Genomic DNA, 16,735 nt, shown 5'->3' on the forward strand with positions numbered 1-16,735 from the left:
CTTTTTGCCAGCCCTCTCTCCTTGCTTTTCCAGCCTTTGCAGTTTTCCCTTGCGTTTTAATTAAACTCTGAAACTCCTAAAATCCCTCAAACAAGAGTTCTTGCTCTGCTGCAGAAAAATACTGAGCGCGCTCCTTCGTCATGTTCGCCGACCAATCACAGAGTTGCCGATCAATGTTTCTACCATCGATACGTAGCCCCTTTTAAGCCACCAGGTGATCTCAGATTACTTCATCCAGCTATACTAATAATCAACAACAGGTGCGTTCGGAGAACCGGAATAGCGAGCTCATAGTTAGCGCGATGATTTGATCTTGGATGTGTCATTTGATCTTGGATGTAGTAAGCGAGGTACGAAGGACGGACCCCAGAGCTGCTCCTGTCAGTTTTGTGTTCTGTGTACAACTCAAACTCACTGTTGCTATGGTTACTGGTCAGGAATATGGGCTTGACTCCCGTTGCACATTCATTATAATAATATCCCCTTTCTACATCACAGTGAGAGTGAAATCTGAGCGGCTCGTTTTATTACAAGCTTGCAGAGAAAGGCTTACCAAAACAAAGTTGTCCTTTTTCATGTTTTCTGGGTTAGTAGATGTACCGGAGATATGATTATAGCTCTAAAACATGGAAAAAGTCCTGTGTTCATGTAACCTTTAACATATGCCAGAATCATGATAGCAAAAATTAATTACTTAATTTCAATTAATTATTATTATCATTTTATTGTTGTTGTTTCTCAGGGACTGAACTGGTCTAACACAAGGATTCTGCAGCAGTCAAATCTATTCCTGTTCTTCACAAGAGCTTGAAGAAACGGCGAGATTGAGTCTCAAAGCAGACCACAAAATCAACAGCTGCATCAAATGTGATATCCATATATACATATTTATTCCATGGAATGTCTGGATACTGGATTCTGATTGGCTGGCAGGTGTGCAGTAAAACCGTTTAATGCACAGGTAGTTCCAAGTCAGTTTAATCACCGTTCTATATCCTATATCTTAATGCGCTGCTTTAATTGATGCACGCAAAAGCACACAGAGAGAGAGAGAGAGAGAGAGAGAGAGAGAGAGAGAGAGAGAGAGAGAGAGAGAGAGAGAGAGAGAGAGATCGCATTGTGCTGCGCACATACATAAACTTCTCGTCAACGTTTGCCTGCGATACTTATTAAAATAGCCTAGATACTAGATCGCTACATTATATTCCTCAGCAACGGGGTGGTAAAACTGCTGTTTTTGAAAGAATTGTTGTTTGTAGAGAGAGACACACAGCATGCAGGCAGGTAACGTTACGCACACACACAACTGTCCTCTCTCTTGCCTTCACACTCTCTCTTGGTCGATCGATAATCTACTGAAACAAATGCTATATTTCATTCAAATAAATGTGATTTTTACCGGACTATTTAATCTTTGAGTCTGATTTGAAGCGGCCAGAATGCTAGAGCTGCGTGTCATAACTGACGAAAATAACCGTCTTTTTTATCCATTCAGTCAAATTTTGCGTTGCAAATATCAATCCTAGTTTTAATTTGTCTATAACCATGGAATAAGCGGGATAATCAACGGCTTGCCGTGCGTTAAAGGATTTAAAATGCACTTCGAGGAGGCAACCACCCTCCGCTTCGCGTCGGGCGGTTATTAGCCTCCACGTCGTGCATTTAAAATCCTTTAACGCACGGCAAAACCGTTGATTATCCCTTACATATAGATTATGCTGCCAAAGAAACGTGAGCGGACACCGCCGCCACAGGAACTGATTATTAATATAATAATTATTAATAAGATAAGAACTGTAGGAAAACTTTAATAATTCTCATAATCAACTTTGCTGACTCTATTTTCAAACGGGTGTAGCGTAGTCCAACAAATCATGCATCATATGCATCAATAATTGTTAATTGTGACTGGTTTGATCAGCACTGTTCACATATTATTCTCAGGAGGAAGCATGTGTCAAGGAGGTAAATGACAACAATGCATGCGCAATGTTTAAGATGGTATGGCAAGTGTAAACGCATGAATTTGGATATGGCTCACAATTGAAAGAATGTGTAAACGGACAGCCAAAAAATTATAAAGACAACAAATCTGAATTGGGCATCAAGACCTGCAGCGTAAACAAGGCCTAAGAAACATTGCTGTCCGGGTGCTGCTCAACTTATTTGTTGAAACCATTGTGTATTCTTATTAAAATTTTTGCATTGCTCTGTAATCTGTAACTTGTAAATTAAGGAACAAAAAAACCTAACTTGAAATATTACAAGTTGTTAATGTTTGCAACATAAATCATTTTGAATATGTTTGTTTTTTCTTTTATGAAAGCTGTAGGAAGATGGCTGTCATGTTTGTTGAATTTCACTGTCTGCTCCTGTTTTGTGGCCAGGTAGGGATTAAAGTACTGTTTTGTTGTTAATTTGTTTTGTCTGAGCAGTTAAGTTCATTTCACTCCACAGACCAGTGCTCTTTAAATCATTTATATTGTTGCATTCTCTAGAAACTCCTAGACTTGTTTAGATATACAGAGACACTGAAAAGTTTAAACAATAAAAACCCAAAACTCCTCCAGGTTGACATACTTGAGTTTGTCCAGTGAATATTTTGGATCCTTCAGTTTCTTAGAAAGCAGCTTCACTCCTGAATCTCCTGGATGATTGTAGCTCAGATCCAGCTCTCTCAGGTGTGAGGGGTTTGAACTCAGAGCTGAAGACACATAACCACAGCCTTCCTCTGTCACCATACAGCCAGACAACCTACAGACACATATAACAACAGTCCACATCACATTAGTGTTTGTTTGATTCTTTTATATTGAACTGATTATTCAATAAAAACAACTGGTCACAAAAAAGATCAGGAAGAAACAAATATTCCCCCAAACCATTGATCATTATATACATAGTCACGCTTGTAAATACAACACTGAAATCCACGCTTGAACATTTTAAGATTTTAACTTTCCCAGATGTCTGTTTTAAATGTTTTAATTTGTTTTTAAATTATTTATTTCTCATGGGTTTGAATCAGATTTAGTCAGATGGTCATTTTACCCACTGACTCGACTTGGGTCAGGATAATTTAAAATTATAAAATTACTTTAATTAGGATAAGATGGATCCTTTTATTGTACTTCTGCGTCATTTTGCTTTCGTCATAGAAAGCAACGTTGGCATCTGCTAATATTAATTGTTAGGGATAACTGGTTAATTTTGAGCTTTTTTGCGCTATTTTCATCTTCCGGGTTTAAAATCTACATTGTCCTGACGTCAGCTTTTGTGACGTGGCGATGGACTATAGCACATCGATGACGCGTCGGTGTCTCATAAATATTCATGTCGCTGCGTGTTCTTATCCTATGAGAAGTCGATTCGCTTAATTATTCACGACAGCGCTTGCTGATTTGCTGTGGCAGGCACTTCAGTCTCAGTCTATGAGATCGCCCAGAGCCGTTTGTTTCTCTATGGCTCTGAGATCGCTTACATTAACTGAGGGGAACGTTTATGAATGAAAGAGTGAAAGAGTCCGGCACACGCGAATTCATTCACAAAGTAAGTGTAAGCGGTTTTTCTTTGACGCAACCCATCAAAAAGCTTATATAAACGCGCCAAAATAAGCCTTAACAGTTATTAGTGGTTCAACAGTGTGTTCATATATAGGTTTTCGATGCATAGTGCAAAAGAATGTACATTTATTTGTGTTTTAAACTCATGGGGAGCGAAATGAAACTGTCTGAACCCAAAGTTGTCTGTGTAGTCTCTCTCCCCGATCTCCCCGCCCTCTCCTCCACACAGCGCTGTGAGCGCGCCACGCCCACTTCTGGAGCATTTTTCAAAACTGTGGTGAGAGTAGCCAGTGCTGAAACAGGGGGGTGTCGTAACCCTTTAAGACTCATATCCATATCAACCTGCATCAGTTAACTGTGTTGCATCATACTAAAAGTAGCCAAATTCTATTACATTTTAAGGCCATATTTACAATTTCAAATGTATATTTCAATTATCCAGTGCTACATCCAACAAGAAATAGCCCTCATCTGTTTTATGATATATGGAGCATATTTGCCATGTCAAATGTGGGACAAGTTAGGCTGATATACTGATAAGCCAAAGCTCACTGTGTCATATCTTTGCCAAAACTATCCCAGAAACATACCTGGGCCACATTTGCTGAAACATATGTGGACCACATTTGGTTTACACCCTGATTAGTCTTTGTCGATTGTGCCACATTTCTGCCAAAGGTGGCCCACATCCGGATGCTGTTTCACTATTTGAATCATCTGAATGAATGATTCAATGATGAATACTTTTTTTAAATGTGCAGTTGTGGCCACATCCTGGAGGAAGAGGGTAAGTGTTATAATATATGATCGGCCGATTCGGATCGCTGCATCCCTACCTGTTTCTCATGGTAAGCGTCAGTGGAGCGTCTGAAACAGTCGTAATAGACACAGCTGAATCATTGTCATTCAGGAATAAGATTGCTTGGGTGTTTAAATAGAGATTGCAATCTTTTAATGATTAAATGTGCAGCTCTAATTAAACTCTGCTAAAAGTTTTCAGGGTTCTTACACCTTTTCTAAAGTAAAATTCAAGCACTTTTCAAGATATTCCAGCACTGTGGCAAATTATTAAAGAATCTGTGTTTCTATATTATTATTATCTATATCTGTGTTTTTATTGTGTTTATAGTGTTGTACAGCACTTTGGTACACGCTGTGTTTTTTAAGGTGCTTAACAAATAAATTTTGATTTGATTTGAAATTACATATTCACAGACATGAGTTCTAAATTTTAAATCAGATGTTATTGTGCTATTAAAAAAAACAACCGTCTAGATTGCATATAACATTGCCCCATATAAATAGTCAACATTCAGTATACAAATTATATAATTTAAAATATATAATTAATATAATTTACTGAGTATCTGTAGTGTTTTAAAAAATAAAATTTAAAGGCTTTTTAAGACCTGCACAAATAAAAGTAATACTGTATGAGTGGAGTAGGGCAATGTCTATGGTAACACATTAATGACTGCTATAAAATGACTGTAAAAAAATATGATAAACTAAAATTCTAAAACTTGAAAACTTTCTAAAACTTGAAGAATTTTCACAAATACATTTCACATTCCAGCCTAAAAGTACTAAAAGGTAGTCAAAAAGACACTATAAAACTAATCATAAAATTTAACTGGCCCAAATGAAAAAAGACTATTTTTTAAACATTGAAAATAGTTTTGATTGACATTTAGACTCCTACCTGATTTCCTATTCACAAATATCAAGGTATTTTTTTCACTATTTACAGCGTATCTGCAGAATTTTTAAATATCAATTTAAGGCAATTTATGACCCTTTTAAGAGCTGCACAAGTAAAATGCACAAGTTTTCTTATACTATTTAATACATTTAAAACTTTGAATGGCCTTAACTTTGATACGGCTAAATTGATGAGTTTGTAATGACCCGCACGAGTCCTCTACTTTAAGATAGTCCGGTGAAACATTTTAGTAGCCCGACTGGAAAACACAATAGCCCCGGGACATCGGGCTGGCAATTTTGCGATCCCCAAATTCTCGTTTTAAACATAATTCTTATTTGTCGTTTTCAAGCCATCGAGGACTGATGCAACACCCTCCTGATAACTGGCATGTTTTATCTACCGCTCTGTTCCATCAGAGGAAGCGCAGCAAGAAAGACCAGCGGATCTCACTACAGCCTCACGTGCACACTGACTCGAGCGGACCTGTTTTTTCTTTTCTTTCTTTTACATATTATAAGCATGACAAAAAATAACTATTTAGTATGAAAGCGAATTAATATGAAACCGATGCAACTGCATATTCAAGCACTTTCAAGCACTTCATCCAAAATCTAAGCATTTTTCAATCCTTGAAAACACTTCATTAAAATTCAGGCATTTTCAAGGAATTCAAGCACCCGCACGAACCCTGTGTTTCACAAGGATATCATCATGTATTCACGATACCAGTCATATCTCATGAGATCTCATTATGTCCCTAATAGTTTATAATCTGGAGTTCATGTTTGTGCTGAATAACACTTTATAATAAGAATATAAGAACAAACCACTTTCAAATCATCTCAAGACTATTATAGTTCATTAACGGTTAGGGATGTAACGGTATTGTAAATACCGTCATATCGCAGTAACACATTGTTTTCGACACTACCGTGGCCGCATGACTCGATAAAACAATAGGTCTTCTGAGAATAGTTTGCTCAGGCGAATGGAGCGAACGTGAGGTAGCGGAACTACATTTCCCATCAGCCCAGGCGTGGCCATCATCCTTTGCGGTCTGTTGTCGCTACAGACTGTAGCAGCAAGGAAAAGAGATTGAAATGGCCGAACCTGCTCCGTCTGCAGTGTGTATGCGTGACGTATTCTTTTCAGCACCCATGTTAACAGATACACACTGCACGCGGTTGCTGTCCGGCAGTACGTCCTAGAAGCGCTGCCTTTGCAGCAGTGCAGCGATCGTTTCGGCACCGAGTCTATTTTTTGCTGCGCTGTATGCGCTGAATTAATGTTACAGTAGGTTGTTCGCTGTTAAATGAACATGGATTGACACGGAATGTACCATAAATGCATATAAATTTCACAGTCAACACGTGGCTTTTGGCTAGGTTTAAAATAAGGAAAGGTGCCGTTTTAAAGAGGCTAAACTAGGCAACATAATAGATGCACTTGTCCAGGTAGAAAAGTTCTTTAAAGGAGTGTTTTTAATAAAGATTTAATGCAAAAGAAAGGCATGAGAGCCTACTGCACTGCAAAAAAAATGCTTTTCTTACTTAGAATTTTGTCTTGTTTCCAGCCAAAATATCTAAAAATCCTTAAATCAAGAATTATTTTCTAGACAAGTAAAAATCATTTTCTTGTTTTTAGTAAAAACAAGTCAAAATTAAGTGAGTTTTTGTTTAAAACAAGGTAAATAATCTGCCAATGGGGTAAGAAAAAAAGTCTTATTTCAAGCAGACGACTCATTCAGCTAAACTGATTTGACTGTTTTTTACATGCTTTAATATTTTTTTGTTACTAAAATTGAAATATTTAAGTTTCTGTTTCAAAGTTTACAGATAGATGGCTAATTTGTATGCCATTGATATGTTCAGAGTTCATGTGAACTGTTTAATAAACACTTCTGGCACTTTTTTCGAGTCTCTTCATTAGTTATGTTTTTCCTGATAATGATTCAATATATACCGTACCATGCCATACATACCGAGGTATTACTGTACAAAATTCCCCACCTCACGCCTCAAAGAAGTTTCAGTTCAGCAGCGTCCGGTATCATAGAGTAATACGGAGTTTCCCTGGACTTGTTTATTCCTTTAAAGTCTGCCTTTCCTTTGTGTGGTATTACTGTGCGTTAATAACTCAGTAAGTAACAATATTTGTCATCATTGTAGACGTGTTTTATAGAGTATCATAGCGTAATTCTGTTTATTTTACCTCAGGGAAATTATTGCATCAGTATTAATACAGTAGCCGTAATGCTCACATGTTTGACGAATTATTCAGTTGTCGGTCAATGAAGATGCTTATTTCCTTGGATAAGGGTGCTGCTTGTCTGTGTCGAAGTAAATAATTAAGTAAATAATTATCTGAATAAGAATAGCTTTTACAACGAGCATGTGAGAGCGCTATAACAGCGCACACACATAGTGTAATTTGACACCGTTTGCAAACAGCAGCGGCAGCAGCCTTAGTCTGTTTAATAAAGCTGCATTTAGTGCTCATGGCAGAAAATAAGCTGTTGTTTAGTCATGTTTATGATTGCCTCAGATAGTTATATAGTTTATATACAGTAAATATAGTTGTATTTGTGTCTTTGTCATTTTATAATATCACATGTATATTTACAATCTTTATTCTGTTCTGTAACAGAGACCACATACACACCCAACTTGTGTATATCAAGACAAATGAATAAACATTGAGATTGGACATGTTCACTCTGGAGTAGCTGCAGTTCTTTCTAAATGAAGAATTAGGCCAGCTGAGTTCCAACCATCCAACTGCGCACAGAATATCTCACAATTACCGTACCGTGAAGTTTTGATGCCGTTACATCCCTATTAACGGTTTATTAACTGCAGTTAATACATTAATAGGCTGTATGCAAATAGTGAGTTCATCATTGATTGGCACCGTAATTAACGTGTTTAACTCATATGTAAAAGTTAGGAAATATTTTGTTGATAATTCATCAACCACAGATCAGATTAGGTCACAAAAAATCTGAAAATGTCATAAATGAAGTACCCTTAACCAGGCTTTAGTGGACATTAATTGCATTTATATTCAGTGTTCCTTAAAATGTTAACAAATAAATTAAGCACACATACACACATTGGGTTTCCATGTTTTATAAGAACCTGCCATAGAATAAATAATGTTTAAATTAAACTGTATATTCTGTCCCCACTAAACCTAACTCTAACTTTTAACTGTTTATGGGCCTGCCATTTATACGATTTTAATAAAATATTATGAATATGATGTGATTACTAGATTACTGGTATCAAGACAAGTGATTATAATGGAAAATACACTTAATTGTAAGAATTAAAGTGTGAAAAACTGTTAAATATGCTATTTGATGATTCACCTGCTGCAGCCTTGAATTCATGTTTGCAATGTTGAACTGCCTTTAGCCTTCCTTTACTCTTTCTGTTTTTTTTTTCTGTTTTTTTTTTTTGCGTTGTTTTTTTTTACAAACTGTGCCAACAACAACACATTTTGTGTTATATTAGATCTGATGGGGAACAATATTTTTGTTCAAATCAGTGGATCTTTAACGGAGCGGTAAAGGAGCGCTGTGAGCTGGTGATGGGGGTTGGAGAGAGGGACACCTCAGTCGATGAGGACAGAGGGACAGTGGCTCTAGCTGTAAGAGATATTATTATACTGCACTTATGTTTTTGTTTATTTACTGCACTGTACACATAAAAAATGCCATTAAAAGCATGTTTCAAAATTAAATTGCTGGTTTTGTAGCCTTCTTAAGACTCATATCCAGATCAGCCTGCATCAGTTAACTGTGTTGTATCCTACTAAATGTAGACAAATTCTATTAAGTTTTTAGGCCTTATTTACAATTTGAAAAGTATATTTCTATTATCCAGTGCTACATCCAAACCAGAAGTAGCCCTCATCTGTTTTATGATATATGGGGCCCAGAAACATGTAAATATACCTGGGCCACATTTGCTGAAACATATGTGGACCACATTTGGTTTATACCCTGATTAGTCTTTGTCGATTGTGCCACATTTTTGCCAAAGGTGGCCCACATCCGGATGCTATCTGGGAATGTTGTCTCTTGTTCTGGCATTGCATTGACAGCAGATTGTTGACAAAAATCAAAGGCCATTTATTGTGGTAGCATTTTGTTAATTATTTAATGGAAAACCAGTTACCTCAGTATCTCCAGCTGACAGTTTGGACTCTTCAGTCCTTCAGAAAGAAGCTTCACTCCAGAATCCTGCAGGTCATTGTTAGTCAGGTCCAGATCTCTCAGGGGGCAGTTTGAGGACTGTAGAGCTGAAGACAAACTCTCACAGGACTGAGCAGTGAGTTTACATCCACACAGTCTGTGAAGAGAACAAAACAAACAGCCATATTAATGTCAATTTATCAGATAGATTATGTAGTTTATAGGGGTGTGACGAGACACTTATCCCACGAGACGAGACACGAGACTGGGTTCACGAGAACAGCCCGAGACAACATTTGTAAACTTTTTTTTTTTTAAATCCTCAATGAAATATATAGGAAAAACAGTATTCTATTCAACAGAAAAAAAATAAAAAAATAAAAATGTAGGTATCATTTTGATATCAGCTTGTACTTTATGAAATTAAACTTTTATATTAATTAATTGTATGCACTAATAAACATGTAAACTAAAGCTGCATGATTGTGGATAAATTGAAATTTATTTATTTTATTTTTTTATTGGAGATCAAAATTTTCTCATTATTCTGAAGAAAAAAATTAATTAGACAAATTCTAAACAAAATAACGTAATTTACTAGTGGTTTTGACTAAATGTTCATTGCTTAAGTTTAAAAAAAAAAAAATACAGTACTGTGCAAAAGTTTTAGGCCACTAGGATTGTCTCCGTTTGTTGTGTTTCTTCATGTGATTCCAGACAGACTGGATGAGGATGAGATCAGATCTCTGTGTGGAGCACTGGCTGTTGTCAGACTCCTTGTGCAAACTAAAATCTCTCTGGATTTGTACAATTAATGGCAAAATGAATGTTTGGAAATGCAAACTGATATTTCCTACAGACACACTACAGCAAAAGATAGAAATAACTGACTTAAAACCTTTTTTGTTTTGGTGAAAATCCTAGTGGCCTAAAACTTTTGCACAGTACTTTATATTCAAACTAATAAAACAAAGCGGTCAGTGTCTCAATTAATAGTTTTTTTTCACTATTAGAATAATCTGAATGAATGATTCAATGATAAATATTTTTTTAGACGTGCAGTTGTGGCCACCTTCTGGTGGAAGAGGGTGAGTGTTACAATACATACGTGTTAAGATACTTTAGTTTTGATCACTACTGTAGACAATGAGTGTTTATACCCATTTATTTATTTTTTGCTACACTGTTCAAATATTAAAAAAATGCCATTAAAAGCATGTTTCAAAACTAAATTGCTAGTTATGTAGCCTTCTTAAGACTCATATCCAGATCAGCGTGCATCAGTTAACTGTGTTGTATCCTACTAAATGTAGACAAATACTATTAAAATTGTTTAGGCCTTATTTACAATTTGAAAAGTATATTTCTATTATCCAGTGCTACATCCAAACCAGAAGTAGCCCTCATCTGTTTTATGATATATGGGGCCCAGAAACATGTTAATATACCTGGGCCACATTTGCTGAAACATATGTGGACCACATTTGGTTTACACCCTGATTAGTCTTTGTCGATTGTGCCACATTTTTGCCAAAGGTGGCCCACATCCGGATGCTATCTGGGAATGTTGTCTCTTGTTCTGGCATTGCATTGACAGCAGATTGTTGACAAAAATCAATGGCCATTTATTGTGGTAGCATTTTGTTAATTATTTGATGGAAAACCAGTTACCTCAGTATCTCCAGCTGACAGTTTGGACTCTTCAGTCCTTCAGAAAGAAGCTTCACTCCAGAATCCTGCAGGTCATTGTTAGTCAGGTCCAGATCTCTCAGGGGGCAGTTTGAGGACTGTAGAGCTGAAGACAAACTCTCACAGGACTGAGCAGTGAGTTTACATCCACACAGCCTGTGAAGAGAACAAAACAAACAGCCATATTAATGTCAATTTATTTGAGATAGATTATGTAGTTTATAGGGGTGTGACAACAGCCTGACATAAAAATGTTTAACTTTTTTAAAGACATCCTCAATGAAATATATAGGAAAAACAGTATTTTATTCAAATGCAAAAAAAAAAAAAAAAGTAGGCATCATTTTGATATCAGCTTGTACTGTATGAAATTAAATTTTTATTTTAATGAATTGTATGCAGTAATAAACATGTCAACTAAAGCTGCATGATAAATTGAAAGTTTTTTTTTATATTGGAGATCAAAATTGTGTCACAATTTTAAAGAAAAAAAAATCTAAGTAGACCAATTCTAAACAAAATGACTTAATTTACTAGTGGTTCTGACAAAATGTTTATTGAATATATATTTTTAAAACTTAAGCAAACTAAATGTAAAGTTTTTTTTTTCACTATTAGAATCTCCTGAATGAATGATTCAATGATAAATACTTTTTAAACTTGCAGTTGTGGCCACCTCCTGGTGGAAGAGGTTAAGTGTTTCAATACATACGTGTTGAAAACTTTAGGTTTTAGACTTTAGTTTTGATCGCTGTTGTACATGAGCTTTGCTCTTGACATGAAAACATCATAATGTGATTAAAGGGATAGTTCACCCAAAAATGAAAATTTGATGTTTATCTGCTTACCCCCAATGCATCCAAGATGTAGGTGACTTAGTTTCCTCAGAAAAATACAAACAAAGATTTTTAATGAAAACCGGTGCTGTCTGCCAGCCTTATCATGGACGTGGATGGGCACCAAACCTTTAAAAGTAAACAAAAACATGCACAGACAAATCTAAATTACACCCTGCTGCTCGTGACGATACATTGATGTCCTAAGACACGAAACGATCGGTTTTTGTGAGAAACTGAACAGTATTTATATCATTTTTTACCTTTGATACACAGCCACGTCCATCTGTCATGAGCATGAGTTTGGCATGAGTCACGTCACATGTGTAGCGCTTCTGGTGTAGAATACACAAACGCCGGAAGCGATCTGACCATGAATACGACACTCATTGTTTCCACACTGCACAAAGATTGTGGGTTTAACGGCTATTCAAAATGGTAATTATTTGCGCGTATCCTGATTGTTTAAACCGATTTAAAGCTAAAAGATTAAGTCAGGGTTTCTGCAGATATGAACAAGTGAAATTTAAGACTTAAGACCTTTTTAATACCAGCTTATATGAAATTTAAGACCGAACCTGTAATGGAAATAGATATTATATTACATGCATACATGTAATATTTAATGTGTTTAATGTAAAAAGTAAACACAATTTCATGGCTGTCATAAATTAAATTTATTACTACGATACACAGTGAACCTTTCATATCAGCAGATACTATTCCACACAATATATCCCCAAAAAAGTACCACTAGAAATAGCTGATATAAAAAAAAAATTCTGAAGCAATATTTTCATCAGTGCTCTATTAGCTTTTACATCTTAAATCTGCATATTTGATTTACCTCTATAAAAGCCCTTTTTTTTACTTTTGAAATGTATGCATTACCTTTGAAATTTATTTTATGAATTTATCAATAAATTCTTAATGGCTGTTAGCAGTGAGGTTACATCATTTACACTGCAAAATTAAAAGTGAGATTAATGTTTTAAATACATTTATTGATTTATAAATCTATACATTAGAAATGTTGGGTGTGGAGGCATACTTTTAAACACACTAAACTACCAGCAGGTGGCGGTAAGTCACTTCATGAGTGAGTTATTTCAACTGATTCGGGCAAAACGCTGAATAATAGCAAAACGTTGCTAGGAGAATGCTTCTGTTAATGTTGCATATTGTCTAATATGTAAGTAACTACTTGACTAGCTACTTTTTTGTTGAGCTAAAACTAAATGTAACATTTGTAATTGTGAGAATTTTCAGCAAAAAGCTCACTTGGTATATTACTGAACTACATCATGTTATAAATAAACTATACATTTGAAATTTTTACCTCAGTGTGTTTCTTTAGAGTGCTGTTACGCTCATTTGTTTTAAAGTATGTCACAAATAGACCAGAAATACACTATCCATTATCAATTTCTGTTTACGTTGAATGTATTAAAATATGAATCTTGCCTTTCGATGCTTTGCTAGTTGTTTTTGTCACTTCAGTTTTAATCAGGCGGTTTGTTCAGTCGGGCAAGTAAAAAAAAAAATAAAATTTTAAGTAGCTCGAAGGCTGGCAGACTAGCTCGACCTATATTTCTATTATTATTGATAACATTGGTCGTTTGACCAGTATTCTGCTACTGCGATTCTGAAGACGCAGTAACTTCCACAGAGGGAGAAAAAAATCTAGTTGTTAGCAACTGGCCTTACCCAAGCCCTATATTCAGTTTTTTCAAGCTAAGAATCGCTAAACTTGCACTTCCCCATAGCTAAAAAGTTAAATCCATTTTACTTCTGCGGTTCAATCCGAGAGAGACTCGCGTCAATAAACAGAAAGCTGATTGGCTATTGCATGCTGGTCTCATTTGTAGTTTAAATACAGCATATTATATTTGGAATAATGAAATAAAGAACTACAACACCAAGGAAACAACAAAAAGAGAATTTAAATGAGCATTAGAGGTAGCGTTACATGGACATCGGAAAAATAAGACCTGTGTAAAATTATTTAAGACCTAGAACAGCGAATTTAAGACTTTTTAAGGCCAAAAATTAGAATTTTAAATTTTAGACTTTTTAAGACTTTTTAAGACCCCGCGGAAACCCTGTTAAGTTTGCTTGCACAAACTCATCCAGGACTTTTCACTGATTTTCCCTTCCGGCGTTTGTGTATTCTACATCAGAAGCGCTACACATGTGACGTGACTGATGCCAAACTCATGCTCATGACAGATGGACGTGGCTGTGTATCAAATTTAAAAAATGATGTAAATACTGTTCAGTTTCTCACAAAAACCGACCGTTTCGTGTCTTAGGACATCAATGTATCGTCACAAGCCGCAGGGTGTAATAGGCTATATGTCGAACGTCAACTGACCAACCCCGGAAAACAGGTCTCGTTGCTTCCGCTTGTCGGAGAACGTGTTAATAGCCGTAACAAATAATGGCGATATCGACGGACTTTTAAGGTAATCAGTTAAACAAGCCAGCTGTTTATTGTGGACGTTTCATTCGATATTTATATATAAATGTTAGTGAAAAGAATAAAAACTAAAAAAAATTATATATCAATACACATATGTGCTGGACATTGGTTATGATCATTTTTAGTGTCTACTTTGAAGGAATCTTGAGTAAATCATGCTCATATTTAAAGAGGCATATGCAAAACGCGTGAACCGGAAGCAACGAGACCTGTTTAGCAGAAAACGGAAGCCTGTTGCGCATAACCCCTATTTGGATTTGTCTGTGCATGTTTTTGTTTACTTTTAAAGGTTTGGTTCCCATCCACGTCTATGATAAGGCTGGCAGACAGCACCGGTTTTCATTAAAAATCTTCGTTTGCATTTTTCTGAGGAAACAAAGTCACCTACATCTTGGATGCATTGGGGGTAAGCAGATTAACATCAAATTTTCATTTTTGGGTGAACTATCCCTTTAAGTCCTTACTCTGATTATTGGAAACAATCGCATTATTCGTGCACATGTAAACATAGTCATTGATTGGCAATTAACATGTTTAACTCAAATGTAAAAAGTTAGGCAATGTTTTGTTGACAGCTTATTCAAAAACAGACAAAAAACAGCAATGAAATAAAGATGAAAATAAGCAAAAATGACAATCTGAATAATAGTAATGGTATAAGTAGTATAAGCATGTTTAGAAAAAATAGAAGTAACATCAAATAGAAAAAATAGAAGTAACAACAACAATAATAATACTAAAGATAGTGATGATAACAATAATATTTTGTGATGATGGTAACAGAAATATTAATATTATTAACAGTAATAATAGCTGCAAAATGGAATAGTGATAACAATTGCGACGAGCAAAGAGAAGAAACAAACAGGAGAAAACGACAGAAAATGTCCAAGGTTTGGGATCATTTCAAACTGAAAAGTAAAGAGAACGCTGTGGTGTGTGTCCATTGCAGGGCCAGGGCAATTGTGTGAAATAATTTACCGCACGAGGGATCTCCGTCTACACCACAAAACCGAAAACGCCATATGACCATTCATGCGTGTACAACCATAGATAAGTATAGGTAGATCCCTGACGTGCTTGGAGCGGTCAAAAGGGAATCTACTTATACATATCTATGGCTACAGCAACGAGCACGATGTTATTGTTTACACAGTCGTCAAGGATACGCAGAGAGAATGTGGGCAGCCACGCCATCGTTTTCAAAAGTGTCCGTTTACACAATCGCAACACTGGAGTTTTCAAACTAAAATGGGATCTACACACTGATCTAGTGGGTCTACAGCGGTTACAAAAGTCTCCGTTTTCGAGGGCTGAAATTGACGGAGTAGTCTAAACGACAAGCGCAATGTTAACCGTAGCAAAAGTTACAAGTTTTTAAACGTATAGTTTTATTGGCTTAAAGCACTCCGTGTGAAACCATGCCTGAACTTATGTTTTGCCTCCTAAATGTCAAAAAGTAATCCAAGAAGACGACAGTAAAGGCTTACATTATGCCTGAGCTGTAGATTTTGAAACTTTTAGTTCTAAAAGTTAAGTTGCAAGACTTGTTTTTGTATTACTATTAATAATTTATTTTAATGCAGGGCTCGAAATTGCGACCATTTCCTCAAATTATATTTGGAAGCATTTGTGCGAGTGAGAGAAATGAGTGTGGTGCGACTAGGTTTCAAAACTGTTGAAAAACAGAACAAAAATCAATGGCCATTTATTGTGGTAGCATTTTGTTAATTATTTAATGGAAAACCAGTTACCTCAGTATCTCCAGCTGACAGTTTGGACTCTTCAGTCCTTCAGAAAGAAGCTTCACTCCAGAATCCGGCAGGTCATTGTTAGTCAGGTCCAGATCTCTCAGAGGGCAGTTTGAGGACTGTAGAGCTGAAGACAAACTCTCACAAGACTGAGCAGTGAGTTTACATCCACACAGTCTGTGAAGAGAACAAAACAAACAGCCATATTAATGTCAATTTATCAGATAGAGATCAGCCCGACACAAAATTTGTAAACTTTTTTAAAGACATCCTCAATGAAATATAGGCAAAGCAGTATTTTATTCAACTGAAAAACACAAAATGCAAATAAAATAAAATAAAATGTAGGTAAATTTAAATTAAGGAGTCAGTGTCTTATATATATATATATATATATATATATATATATATATATATATTTACTATTAGAATCATCTGAGTGAATGATTCAATGATGAATACTTTTTTAAATGTGCAGTTGTGGCCACCTCCTGGAGGAAGAGGGTAAGTG

At 35.8% G+C, this 16,735-nt stretch overlaps 1 protein-coding gene across 1 annotated transcript in view; it reads right to left on the minus strand.

The window, feature by feature from the left end:
- Positions 1–16,735, minus strand: part of LOC141333053 (protein NLRC3-like) — a 246,904-nt gene that overhangs the window by 169,416 nt on the left and 60,753 nt on the right. Inside the window, exons 5-7 of the mRNA XM_073837997.1 lie at positions 16,228–16,401; positions 11,138–11,311; positions 2,581–2,754 (exon numbers count right to left, since the gene is read on the minus strand). Of these exons, the coding sequence (XP_073694098.1) occupies positions 2,581–2,754; positions 11,138–11,311; positions 16,228–16,401 (522 nt within the window). The remainder of the gene's footprint in view (positions 1–2,580; positions 2,755–11,137; positions 11,312–16,227; positions 16,402–16,735) is intronic.

This window comes from Garra rufa, chromosome 4 (genome assembly GCF_049309525.1).
Source record: "Garra rufa chromosome 4, GarRuf1.0, whole genome shotgun sequence".
In the NCBI taxonomy this organism is placed as follows: Eukaryota; Metazoa; Chordata; class Actinopteri; order Cypriniformes; family Cyprinidae; genus Garra; species Garra rufa.